General features: G+C 40.9%; 1 protein-coding gene across 1 annotated transcript; it reads left to right on the top strand.

Annotated features, from left to right (window-relative positions):
- The first annotated feature begins 1,432 nt into the window (after positions 1-1,432).
- LOC106885131 (adhesion G protein-coupled receptor A3-like) lies at positions 1,433-8,073 on the top strand. Its single transcript, XM_014937048.1, has 5 exons — positions 1,433-1,577; positions 2,090-2,213; positions 3,196-3,341; positions 6,098-6,193; positions 6,487-8,073. The coding sequence occupies exons 1-5, from the start codon at positions 1,522-1,524 to the stop codon at positions 7,727-7,729; spliced, it is 1,665 nt and encodes a 554-aa protein (XP_014792534.1). The 5' UTR covers positions 1,433-1,521; the 3' UTR covers positions 7,730-8,073.
- Positions 8,074-13,485: the final 5,412 nt, after the last annotated feature.

The raw sequence follows: 13,485 nt of genomic DNA, 5'->3' as shown, positions 1-13,485 counted from the left end.
TTTTATCTCATGTATCTAATCAGCATTTTCCACAATGCTGATTAATGTCTGTAGCTGCCCATCATTTCATGGGTCAGCTCCAAGAAGAGTTTGCCTCAGTCTTCTTAATACAGTCCCAGTAGGTAGTTCAATATAACAATGAAACTTCTTCCATCTTCCTTTTAGAATCATAGAATGGTTTGGGTTGGAAGGGACCTTAAAGTTCCAACCCCCCTGCCCTGGGCAGGGACACCTCCCACCAGACCAGGTTGCTCCAAGCCCCATCCAGCCTGACCTTGAACCCCTCCAGGGATGGGGCAGGCACAGCTTCTCTGGGCAACCTGTTCCAGTGTCTCACCACCCTCACAGGGAAGAATTTCTTCCTAATATCTAATCTAAATCTCCCCTCTTTCAGTTTAAAACCATTACCTCTTGTCCTGTGGGTCCACTCCCTGATCAAGAGTCTCTCCTCATCTCTCCTGTAGCCCCTTTTACTTATTGGAACGCTGTTTTAAGGTCTCCTTGGAGCCTTCTCTTCTCCAGACTGAGCAACCCCAGCTCTCTCAGCCTTTACTTCCTAAAGATTAACAAATCCAGCTTTTTCAGCCTTCGACATTAGGTCCTTCAGCTCATTACTCATCCCAGTGATATGTTAGACTTGTTGCATCCAGAATGTACTGGATCCTTCCTTGGACTGGTGAGACTCAAACTGAAGACAGTTCTGCAGAGGTGGTCTCACAGTGCTGTACAGATGGAGAATCATCAATTCACCTGCTTGTGGTGGTTTTTTGGAGTGTGGCCTTGGGCTGCAGACTGCACAGCTGACTTGTCGGCAACTTCTGTCTTGCAGTCCCCTCAAGTGGTTCTTTGGTTGCTTTCTATTCCGTCCAGTGCCCAGCCTGTACTGTTGTGTGCTCGGGGTTATTCCATCCCAGGTGCAGATCTTTTCATATTTCCCTTTGCTAAATTTCACAATCTTTTATCATCCCATTTCTCTGGCTCCTGAACATCCCTCTGAATATCTTCCAATCTATTGATCAGTCTCCTCAGTCTATAGCATCATCTGCAGACTTGCTGAGGGCACTTTCTTTAACCTTCTTTGGGTTGTTGCAGGAGACAATAATCGTAACTGAAACTCCATTCTACATGCTGTACATGTAAGTGTTTCAAAAAGAAAAAAATAGTTTTAAGAAACAAAAAATGAAGCTGCTAACTTCTCTGTATATTCAAGCTTATATGAAATTTAAGATGTGTGACTGCATCTGTAAAGGTCAGCTGGAATAGCCAGTAATTGTGGAAGAAAGGCAGGAACATCAAATAATAAATAATTAGAAGGTTGTGGTGGGGGAACAGGTTCATCTAGAAGGTTCCTGTTACTACTGCTCTTCTTTTGTGTTTCGTCTGTCGTTTCCCCCTAACCTCACAAAATGAAGAGAGAAGGTGGTCTAATGTTAATTTTGTTTTTGTTGGCAGGATTTGACAGGAGCTGAGTTATACACGCAGCCAGCGGACCTTTTGCATCCAGTAATTTATGCCACTGCCATGGTTTTGCTGATGTGCCTGTTAATGATCATTGTCAGTTACGTGTACCATCACAGGTAAGAATCAAAATTACTAGGCTGAAAAAAATTACTTTTCTTTTTGATAAGAACACTATAATCTGCATTTGATTTTATTTTTTTTTTCCTACAAAATTTGTTGATGCAAACCAACAGTTAAGCAAGTGGCTATTTCATCTGTTCTGGAGTAGGACACTTTAGCTCTCATAACTATAATTCTTCACTTTTGCTTCATGGTGAAAGAAGAGACCACTCCAGAATGATGGCAGAATTCAACAAACTGTTCAGCCTTTTACATTTCTGTTAATGTGAAAGCTTGAAGCCTAACATTTTTGAATCAGGCCCCAAATAGTTGTATAAAGCTAGTTAATAGGAGGGTGGTTTAATTTCTTGTGATGAAGACCAGAGATTATATTTGATTACAAACTATGTGGTAGTCAAACAATCATTAACAGTAATTATATCTCATTTATCACGAGTGTATCTTGCTAGTTTCTGAAAGACAATAATGCAGCTGTGTTTTATGTTGTCTAATTTGTTCCTTTTAACAGTGTGATCAGGATCAGTGTAAAAAGCTGGCATATGCTGGTTAACCTGAGCTTTCATATTTTCCTGACGTGTGTGATGTTTATTGGAGGCATAACTCAGACCAGGAATGCCAGCATTTGTCAAGCAGTAAGTAAACATGCAAATGCTTGAAAAAATTAGGTACCAGTGTCATATTCCTACATACATATACACCTTCTGTACAGGCATTTTCACCAGAATGTAAAATTTAGACAAAAAATCCAATCTTTTTTTTTTACCTTTACAGATTTCTCTTGTATTTTCGTCCAACCATGAAGATAAAACTAATTTGTTACTTGAAAACTGGAAAAGTATTTCAGAAGTGCAACAGAAATTCTTTTTTTGTTCAAAACACTATAACAAAAAATTAAATTTTACCCATTAGTTTTATTTTTGAAACTTGCTTGTTATGGAATTGGTTTATAGGCCTATGTTGTAGCCTTTACAGACCATGTGAAAACTGATTTCCATAGCTATTAAAATATATTTTTCTATTTGCTCAGTATATCCTGAAGGGAGGGAGAAAGAAGTATTTCAAGTCAACTTTTGCTTTCTCCAAACAAATATCACCAGCTTTATTGAGACTCCTCTTTTATAATCATTTGTTCTGCTGAGGTTTGGCCATCTCTAATTCAGTTATGAATTTGGGAATTCATGGAGCTTTTCTAAAGAAAACGCTGTTCAGTTTATAAAATTGTAAACATTTAAAGAAAAAATTTAACATCTTAAAGTGTTTCATAAAATACACTTTCCTAAAGTGTATTATTGATGTGTAACATGGGAGATGTTGGCCAGCGAAGTTCTTCCTGTGTTATTAAGTTTTCCTTCCACTAGAGGAAACTGCATCTCTGGAGCCTTCCCAGACTCCCCTGGTGGGAAGATGGGTTTGATAACATACTTTGCCTTTTTTGAAAACCACAATGATTTGGCATTTAGAACAGTTGTATTAAAATTAGAGGGGTTTTTCTTCTCTTGAACTCAGGCTTTGAAAATTCAGGCTTTATGCCAGTTATGCGTTAAATAATTAGTTTTTAATTTGGTATAAAGGAAATGTTTGAGGGTTCATTTTTATTATTTGGGTTTTTTTAAGGTTGGGATAATTCTCCACTATTCCACTCTTGCGACAGTCCTGTGGCTGGGAGTGACTTCTCGTAATATTTACAAGCAAGTAACCAAAAAAGCAAAAAGATGTCAAGATCCTGATGAGCCACCTCCTCCACCCAGACCGATGCTGAGGTGAGCCCCTCATTCACATCCACAGCTCAGGATTTCCTGGGTCTCTACGCTCACATTCTCACCAGAAAATGTGACAGGTCACTACTGGTTTTTCCAAGTGCCTTTCATAGAAGATTTTCTTTCCAGGTCCATAAAGTCCCTTCCAGATTTTCTGTTCCTCAGCTTTTTGTCAAGGAAGATGAGGGGAAGGACGATTGGTCTTAGCATATTACTCTTGCAATGCTGTGTTCCTGATTAGTAAATTAAGTAATTGGTAGTATTTCAGCATTACCATTGGAGCTTTGATTAGGAATTTAGATAGCAACACTTCCCATTAAAGTATTATAAAAGAATGTGGAGAACTGAGTTATCACGCAGGGAACAAACACTGCAATTTAAGTAAATAAAGCTTAATAAGTTTTTCCAAAGATTGCTTATAAAGAATTTGAAAAATAGGCGTCACTCATTATCAAATGAAAGTAGTGTTCTTTGAGAGGCATTCCTCTTAGATTGTTTTTATTTCTGAAATCACTGAAATGGGAAAAATGAATTAGCTGTGAAATTCACCATGTGTGAAATGCTTTTAATAGAAAACATTAACATACTTTGTTCATGTAGTTTCCTGAGCCTCTGGGTATTAATTAAAAACTGCTAAGCTGAAATTCTCCACAAGGTGGCAGAAGTTGATTAACTTTGATTAGTTTAGGCAAATGTTTAGAAAGCTTGATTTTGAAGTACAGAGATGCCAAAAACCAGAAATGCTTTTCTGAATATTGTCAACTAAAATTTGCAGTACTATATGCAAGCTTATAGAAATCTTTAACAAGGTAGAAGGTTAATATTTATACCCCCTTAAGTGCTGTCTTTGCAATTTTTATTTTAAGAAAAAAGTAAACGTGTTTTATTGACTGTAGGATGTCAAGCCCATCGCCAGCTGTGTGCCTTCCAGCAGGGTACTGAGTAGCCTTTGCAACATCTGTCATGACTTTTTTTTCATATTTTTCAAATTTTCTCAATGTCCAGCTTCTTGCTGATAAGGGATCTGCAAGGTTTTTGCATGGAACAGCCATAGAAGGACTTTTTTTTTTCTTTTTTTCTCTCATTCAGTTGTCTTTTAAACTTATTTTGAAACAAAGGTACCCCTAGTGGCAAAGGGCAAAGAGCTTGTGTGAGAGCTGCTTGTTTGTTTGGAACCCATCACCTGCTGTTATCAGCCATCCTGTTCCTTGAGTTTAAGGAGGCAGAACAACTGATTCTCTATTTGCCTCCACGCTGTTTATATTTCTCCTTCCTAAGCATTTCCAGAATTACAAAGGGCCTTTTGGAACAGAAAAAAAACCCACCCTGATCATTGTTTCAAGATACGGACTAAACCAATGACAGGATTTGATCTTTGTAGGATTCAGTGACTATGTAACCATAAGATGGTGAGGGGTCTGGAGAACAAGTCTTATGAGGAGAGGCTGAGGGAACTGGGGTTATTCAGCCTGGAGAAGAGGAGGCTGAGGGGAGACCTTATTGCTCTCTACAACTACCTGAAAGGAGGGTGTAGAGAGGTGGGGTCGGTCTCTTCTCTCAAGTCACAGGCGACAGGATGAGAGGAAATGGCCTCAAGTTGCGCCAGGGGAGGTTCAGGCTGGATATTAGGAAAAATTTTTTCACTGAAAGGGTTATCAGACATTGGAATGGGCTGCCCAGGGAGGTGGTTGAGGCACCATCCCTGGAGGTGTTCAAAAGACGGGTTGATGTAGTGCTGGGAGGTATGGTTTAGTGATGGTGATGCTTCTTGTTTGTTGTGTGGGTGTCTATTTTTGTCAAAGTTAGGTTGATGGTTGGACAAGATGATCTTTAAGGTCCCTTCCAACCTAGAAGATTCTGTGATTCTGTGATTCTGTGATTTAGTGTACCTAGACTTCCAAGAAAGACTTAATCTATTTTAGACTGTTGTTTTGTGTCTCAAGTGGGACAGCAGTAACTTCTTCTGAATAATGTGAAATGCAGAGGGAAGGTCCAGGACCATCGGAATATGTGTCTCTTGTTGACAAACCAACTCCCCATGCATGTGTCACAGCAGTAGTTTTCACTGTGGGTTCCGACATGATTTTGGACAGGATTAACATAAGATGCAGGACAGAGTGCCATTAATTTGAATGATTGTCAGTAATTATTGAGCTGCCACTAATGAATTCAATGTGAATTCGCAGAAATAGGAATGAAAAGTTCGATACTCCAACAACGTGTGCCCTCATCCTTGGGAAGGCAGACAGTTTTTATTACCACTTCAGGGAAGCAGGAAGTATATACTATGAAATTATAGAGGCCATTAAAAATAAATAAATCAAAACAACACCAACACCACCCCTCCAAACACCTCCACATGAAAAAACCCCAAGCAACAAGAGTTCTTATGGCTGATCTTCTGAACATAGCGTCAGGCAAGTTCATCTCTGGCAAAAAGAATGTAACACTTACTATTTTTCTTCTAAGTTTCTGTATTCTTTTCCAGCAGTTTACAACTTTTGACCCCCAGCTTTTGCTTCTTCCCTCTCACCGTGTATGTGCCTGTGAGAGAGGTGAGGAGCTGTGAGAGAAGTGGTTTGCAACAGGAGGAAAAAAATCATAGTGAGGAAATACTGCCAAAGCCCAAACCTGATTCACCCTATTTATTTTCTTAAAGAATTTGCATATTCCCAGTGTCCTGGAGAGCTCTCATTTCCTTCCTGGTGACTGAATAAAATCCATTTGCCATTAAGCTTGCACTGGCTTTACTTTTTTAGGTTCTACCTTATCGGTGGAGGGATCCCCATCATAGTTTGTGGAATAACAGCAGCAGCAAACATCCGAAATTATGGCAGCAGACCTAATGCTCCTTAGTAAGTACCATACAACTGAGAGCTCTGTCAGAGCAACCTGGTCTGGTGGGAGGTGTCCCTGCCCATGGCAGGGGAGTTGGAACTCAATGATCTTTAAGGTCCCTTCCAACTCGAACCATTCTGTGATTCTATGATCTGTGGGTTTGCTTTTCTAAGTAGTCATTGTAATTAATTCTGATTCTTCCAGAAGATGGGACACAGCCAAGATTGTTTCATAATACCATTAAGGACTGGTAAAGCGTGACTTGTGAGGAGACATTAATTTTGATTCTTTGATTTTGTTTCTTTTCCAGTTGCTGGATGACTTGGGAACCCAGCTTAGGAGCATTTTATGGACCAGCGAGCTTTATCATTTTCATAAACTGCATGTATTTCCTCAGCATATTCATACAACTGAAACGTCACCCTGAACGGAAGTACGAACTCAAGGAGCCTGTTGAGGAGCAGCAGCGCCTGGCCACCAACGAACACGGGGAGCTGGCTCACCAGGATTCATTGTCGGTGTCACTGGTGTCCACGTCTGCTCTGGAGAACGAGCACAGTTTCCAGGCCCAGCTGCTGGGGGTGGGCCTCACCCTGCTTCTCTACGTGGCTTTGTGGATCTTCGGAGCTCTGTCGGTTTCCCTCTACTATCCCATGGACCTCATCTTCAGCTGTTTCTTTGGGGCCACCTGTTTAAGCCTCAGCGCCTTCCTGATGGTCCACCATTGCGTCAACAGGGAGGACGTCAGGCACGCCTGGATAACCACCTGCTGCCCTGGCAGGAGCACCTACTCGGTGCAGGTGAACGTTCAGCCCTCCAGTTCCAGCGGGACCAACGGAGAGGCCCCCAAGTGCACCAACAGCAGCGCGGAATCCTCCTGCACCAACAAAAGCGCCTCCAGCCTGAAAAACTCTTCTCAGGGCTGTAAACTCACAAACTTACAGGCCGCGGCGGCCCAGTGCCACCCCGCTTCTCTGCCCCTGAACACGGGTCCTCAGCTGGACAACAGCCTCACCGAGCACTCGGTGGATAATGATATCAAAATGCACGTGGCACCCTTAGAGGTCCAGTTCCGGACAAACGGACACCCCAGCAGGCACCACAAGAACAGAAGCAAGGGGCACCGTGCCAGCAGGCTGGCCGTGCTGAGGGAGTACGCCTACGACGTGCCCACCAGCGTGGAGGGCAGCGTCCAGAACGGCCTGCCCAAAAGCCGCCAAAGCAACGGCGAAGGGCACTCCAGGAGCAGAAGGGCCTACTTGGCCTACAGGGAAAGGCAGTACAACCAGTCCCAACAAGACAGCAGCGATGCTTGCAGCACCCTTCCCAAAAGCGGCAGGAATACGGAAAAAACGATACCCGCCAACAACAAAAAAGAGATTCTAAGGAAACCCATAGCGGTCGAACTTGAAAACCAACAGAAATCTTACGGCTTGAATTTAGCCATTCAGAACGGACCCCTTAAAAGCAGCGGGCAGGACGGCCCCTTGCTCACTGCGGACAGTACTGGGAATATCAGAACTGGGTTGTGGAAACACGAAACGACTGTGTAGGGTTAGGACTCACTGCGGGACGAACCCATCCGAACGGTGATCACACATTCCTTCAAGCTGGTCACACTTCGACGGACTCTTGACAAGCTCTAGGTACTTTACGCAGGGAAGGGAACAAAAATAATCGGCCCAGCAAAAGATTGTATTGGTTATAATCTTTGCTGTTCTTACAAAGATGAACTTTTTTGGTACTTTGTGAAATTTTTTTTTTGAAGCGTCAAACTTGAGAGATGCAGAACGTAACTTTGTACGTTTTTATTTTTTACCTGTAACCCTGCAGATTGTGTCCACAACACATTTCAAATTTGTATTTAAATGTATAATAAATAGTATTTTCCCCAGCAGCTCAATGTTGCAATGGTTTGTTGCCTTTTTTACAGGATGTTGCATTGAATGTCATCTTGATTTTACTACTTCAATATCTGAAACATGGAAGTTTCAGTTACTAAAGAAAATATTTGGTGTCTGAAATAGACAATGCAAATATCTCAATTAGAGAGTATTTTGAGGTGTAAATTCACTTTTCCCCACCTGTATGCAGCAATTTGCAGAATAATCTTCTCCAATACCACAGAGCATTTAAAAAAAAAAAAACAAACCAAACAAAAAAAAAACAAACCAAAAAGCAAAACCCCAAAGCACATGTTTCAGTAGCAGAGCTAAATTAATAAGGTTAACAATTTTAAAAAGCATGTAAGTTCCTGTGATAGAAATAGCCAAAACAAGCAACCTCTTGCAATAATGTAAATCGTGAAAAATAAACATTGTAGTTAAACTCTAGTTTAAATTTAATTGCAGATAATTACAAAAATTAAGAGTCACAGTCAAAATATTTTATGTCAAACGAAGTATTATAGAATAGATTATTTGTCAGTTATGAGTATAGTTGTCTATACTTAAATTTGTTGATATTTCAATGTATACAAGATTGTATTTTGTGCCATCCTGCTGCTGTGACAAATTTGAGGTTGTATTTGCAGAGCAATGCTTAGGGCTTTATCTGTTTCTGGTACCGATACCCGGGTTGCTAAAACCACTTGTATTAAAAAGCCCAAAATGGTTCTGTATCTAGTGCTGATACCACAGCTCAGTTTAGAGGAACAAATGGAATTGGGTTGTATATAGTGGCTACTTGTTACCTAAATCAGACTTGTCACAGTTGAATGTCTTAGTGAAGTGGGTCTGTGTGAATCCAGGTACAGGTCTAACATTCTCACTACTCAAACATTGTGTTAAATAATTTATGTGTGTTTAATTATTGCTTGCCAGGTTTACAGCACCCTCTGCTCATCGCTTTGATAGTCTGAACTAATCTTGGATGCATTGTATGAACTTCTGCAGTGGGACAGTTGCTCAGGTTTGGATTCTATTTTTGCTTCTTGTGAGCAGTTGCCATTTAAGAATTCTTAAGCAACATTTTGATAAGTGCATGACTCAGTTTTGATTGCTGTTCTCTTTTATTGTCTTCAAGAGAGGTAGCTCTTGCAGCTACCCTGTGGATAGGCGCTCAAAAAAAGGGAATTTTTAGGCATTATCAAAGAAAAGAATTTAAATATGTGTGAAATATTTAAATTTTAAGCTATTGGACAAGGTATTTAAGTATCACAGACAACTCACTGCTTTGTAATAGCAAAAAAAAAACTGTCTCTGGGTTCTTACTTGGTGTAGGGAAGTTTGTCTTGGTGGCAAAAATACTTTTTGGGCCTAGAAGTCAAAACAAGTGACTTGATCCTATTCCCTTCCAGATGCTGCGAGTCCATCTATTTGGATTTAGTGATGGCTTGAAGGAAAACTGAGTTGCAGACAAGTCAGTTGTAAGGGCACATGCGAAAAGAAGCAAACATCCCGCTCATCTCTCAGCTGAATTCATAGATTTTACACAACGAGCAGCAATAAACTCACTGAGGTTCCTTCATGCATAGTTTGTCACCCCAAACACAGGTATTTTTAGATTAATCAGGAATATATACTATGGTGCCTTTTTTTTAATAGTAAAAAAATACATCTACTAATGGAAGTAATTTAAACCTACCTTGTGTTTTCTTTAAAATTATAGATTTCGAAAAATATAATCCATATACAGCAGGGAAACGTGTCCAAATAGTTCACAGATCATTTCTTGTTATTTGAACAAAGTATGATAGTGATTTAGGATAAGATCAGTTATCTTTTAGAACCTGTTTGCCCTTTGCTTTTAAACTTCATGCCTTTTGCACAGGTTTGGAATTGAAATCTGGTTAGTCTTTCTTGAAAACCAATCTTAAAAATGCCTTTAAAATTAATTCTATATGTCATACTTGTGTATAGCTTGATAGCTAGCCTTAAATTTTGATGAGATGAAAAAAACCTCCTTGCTAAGTACCTAATAAATTTTTAATATCCTTGGTACATATAGGGGGTTTTAATGTAAAAATTTTTCTTAAATCACTGTGCTAATAAACAGTCTTCCTTCACTTCCAGCTACGTACGTAGCTGCATTCGCTTCTAACCAAACAAGTGCTTTTGCTCAGGTGATGACAAATTCTGCCATTCTTCTCAAATATAGTCCTGACAAATACTGAAGAACACGCTCATCTTCACGAGAAACACAGGAGAATCTTAAAGAATGTATGTATCTAAAAGTTGGAAGGCAGGTTATTAGACTGTGAAAAAGTGGAGTTATTAAATACAGTATCTTATACGGAAATTGGAAACAGAAAATGTTCAGGCTTTTTCATATATTCTTTCCTAATAGAGTAAAGCGAGCTCCTTTTCAGAGTTGTAATTAAACTTGGTATGAAAAGCCACCTAAATCACTGCAATGGAAAAAAAAAATCGTGCACAAACCTCATTTTTGGCAGTTTGTGGAGCAATGAGAAAGTAGCTACAATCACTAATCAGATATAGAAAGGGGAGTAGATAATACAAACTGAGGTGAGAACAGCCTTTTTGGAGATAACTTTTATTTCTACCAAAAAAAAACAACCCAGGTAGAGACTGGAAAGAGCAGGTGGTGCTGGTCGTCACGGTGACAATGGAACAGATGGGGACAATGTCTCTAGCAAGAGAGATACTTTATGTGGTGTGTAAGAGACGTGCCAGGGGCACATCCAGGGGAGCAGAAAGGCATCATGTAGGTGTGCCATTCACTGTAATGTCCTGGAATATGTCAGGAAACGTGTCTTTCGTAACCAAAAAGGTAAATTTTCAAAAGGAACTTTTTAATTGTTTCAATGACCATCTGCATTCAAAATTCACACACACAGTCATTGCCTGAATATAAGATTCAGACATGATGGTGCAAGTGTTTTCACTGAACAAGGAGCTCCCTATATTACTTTTTGCTCATAGGTAATGTTTTACCAGAACAGCTTACATGTTACTTATTTTAGATTTCTGTATGTTAAGAAGTACTTCAGGTGGTTGGGAGGAAGAAACAATTACTTTTCATTAAGTTCTTCTGTTTTTATGTTATCCCATTCTGACCAGTTCTGTGTTGACACTGGTGCTGGCTGAAGCTGTTGGGCTCGTATGTTGTATTGCTGCTTTTCCACATCCACGAGCAGACTGATGGGTCGGTTTTGTTCAGTGGTTTTTCGCTGGGTTTTGTGGGTCACAGTTTCTAGATCTTAGAGATTCATAGCATAGAGAAATACTGTTGTCCTTACAGTTTGAGATTAACATAAAACGTGAAGAAAACTTCTAATTTAAACAAACACCCTGTGGCTTTTTAATCCCCGGCTTTCAAAAATGGTGGACCTGTTGTGTTGTGGGAGTTTAGGTTTTAGTTCAAATTAGGTTTATATCATAGAATCACAGCATGGTTTGGGTTGGAAGGGACCTTAAAGATCCTTGAGTTCCAACCCCCCTGCCCTGGGCAGGGACACCTCCCACCAGACCAGGTTGCTCCAAGCCCCATCCAGCCTGGCCTTGAACCCCTCCAGGGATGGGGCAGCCACAGCTTCTCTGGGCAACCTGGGCCAGGCTCTCACCACCCTCACAGCAAAGAATTTCTTCCTAATATCTGATCTAAATCTCCCCTCTTTTAGTTTAAAACTGTTACCCTTTGACCTATCACTCTGCTCCCTGATAAAGAGATCCTGGGGCAGCCACAGCTTCTCTGGGCAACCTGTTCCAGGGTCTCACCACCCTCACAGGAAAGAATTTCTTCCTAATATCTGATCTAAATCTCCCCTCTTTTAGTTTAAAACTGTTACCCCTTGACCTATCGCTCTGCTCCCTGATAAAGAGATCTTTCCATATACCTAACAACCAAAAAGAATCAAATCCCAAAATATACAACTTGAGTCTACAAATGAAGCTCTTTGCTGAGCGCCGAATTTTCTCTGAAGTCAGCATTTGCTCTATGATTTTGCCTCTTACTCTTCGAGCTGCTCTGCAGTGAAATAAATGAGGCAAGACTTAAGATATTCTCAAAATACTTTTGGTTTTTTTTTTTCCTGAAGCTGTGTACTGTAATGAGCTAAACCCTCAAAAGCCCACCCCATGTCCCCTGCACTCCATTCCCCCAGGAACATTGGCTTCTTCTACGGGAACCTTTTTAATTTTTTTTAAGTTTTATTCAACATTATTGAAATTAAAGCAGAGACGATGCATTTCTGGAAGGCCACGGGACTTCCGTGAGACAGTAACTGTTTACTGTGTAAAGAAAATGGGCCCTGTGGTGGCACAACATCATTATTAATCCGGATCAGAAATCTGAAAGATTGCCCGGAGGTGTTTCTAAGAGCTGCTGTGTTGTTCCTGTGAACTTCCTTAGGGTTTCTGCTTTTCACTAAGTATCACCTTAGTCTTGTCTTCTCAAGAGAATACTAAATCATCACTCTTAATGCACAGGGGAATGCTTAAGAAACTAAAAAGCCCGACCCTTTTATTTCTGAAAGCATGTGAGGGATTCTAAATTTATGCTTACTTCCCAATGTGGCTTTAAAAAGGCTGTTTAATATAGCTTTATTTTAAAAAGAACTTAAGGAAATAGTTTTTTTTTCTTTTCAAACTATGCCTGCTGAAAAGATCCAGGTGACTGTTAGGGGTGTATTTTTACATGAAGGCAAGTTTTTCAATGATGGGACAGGTGTCCATCATTGGCTAATAGCAAATTAATGCCCGCAGGTCGTCCCTCGAGCTCTGCTGTTCCCATTGCCTGTTCCGTATGGAGGAAATCAAAGCTGGGGTGTTGTCGGGCACGGGTTTTCAGGGGGAGCTGCCCGTGCCCCGTGATAATGAGGCCAAATCTCGGTGAATTGATGCTCTCTCACCAGCCATGATCAAATCCAGCCTCGGCAGTCAGAGCTACCTGCAAACTGTAAGTTATCCCTCACCTAAAAGGCCATACTGTCTAAAAATTCAGCAGAAAGAACCCAACCTGCCCCACTGACCGCACCCCCCCACATAACAGTTGCAGGGAACAAACCTGTTTTCACTCTGGAAAAGCCATCCCAGGGCGAGCCCTTGCTGTAGCACATCACCTGGCAGCCCTCAGCCCACAGGGGAATTAAAGACAGATTTGGAAATTATCTGTCCTTTGGGTAATAAACATAAGGAAAAAGGAACAGTGTGTGTTGGATAACATAGAACCATAGAATGGTTTAGGTTGGAAGGGACCTTAAAGATCATTGAGTTCCAAACCCCCCTGCCATGGGCAGGGACACCTCCCACCAGACCAGGTTGCTCCAAGCCCCATCCAGCCTGGCCTTGAACCCCTCCAGGGATGGGGCAGCCACAGCTTCTCTGGGCAACCTGTTCCAGTGTCTCAC

Source organism: Calidris pugnax, unplaced genomic scaffold (assembly GCF_001431845.1).
Source record: "Calidris pugnax isolate Ruff unplaced genomic scaffold, ASM143184v1 scaffold49, whole genome shotgun sequence".
NCBI lineage: Eukaryota > Metazoa > Chordata > Aves > Charadriiformes > Scolopacidae > Calidris > Calidris pugnax.
Note: the sequence above shows the minus strand (reverse complement) of the source record. Positions and strands in the feature narration are given on the sequence as shown.

What these genes read in the sequence shown, in the direction of transcription:
- LOC106885131 (XM_014937048.1), top strand. Translation starts at nt 1,522, where the DNA reads ATGGTTTTGCTGATGTGCCTGTTAATGATCATTGTCAGTTACGTGTAC. An exon ending in AGTTACGTGTACCATCACAG is followed by an intron (nt 1,578 to 2,089) that starts GTAAGAATCAAA and finishes TCCTTTTAACAG; the next exon opens with TGTGATCAGGATCAGTGTAA. An exon ending in AGCAGACCTAATGCTCCTTA is followed by an intron (nt 6,194 to 6,486) that starts GTAAGTACCATA and finishes TTTCTTTTCCAG; the next exon opens with TTGCTGGATGACTTGGGAAC.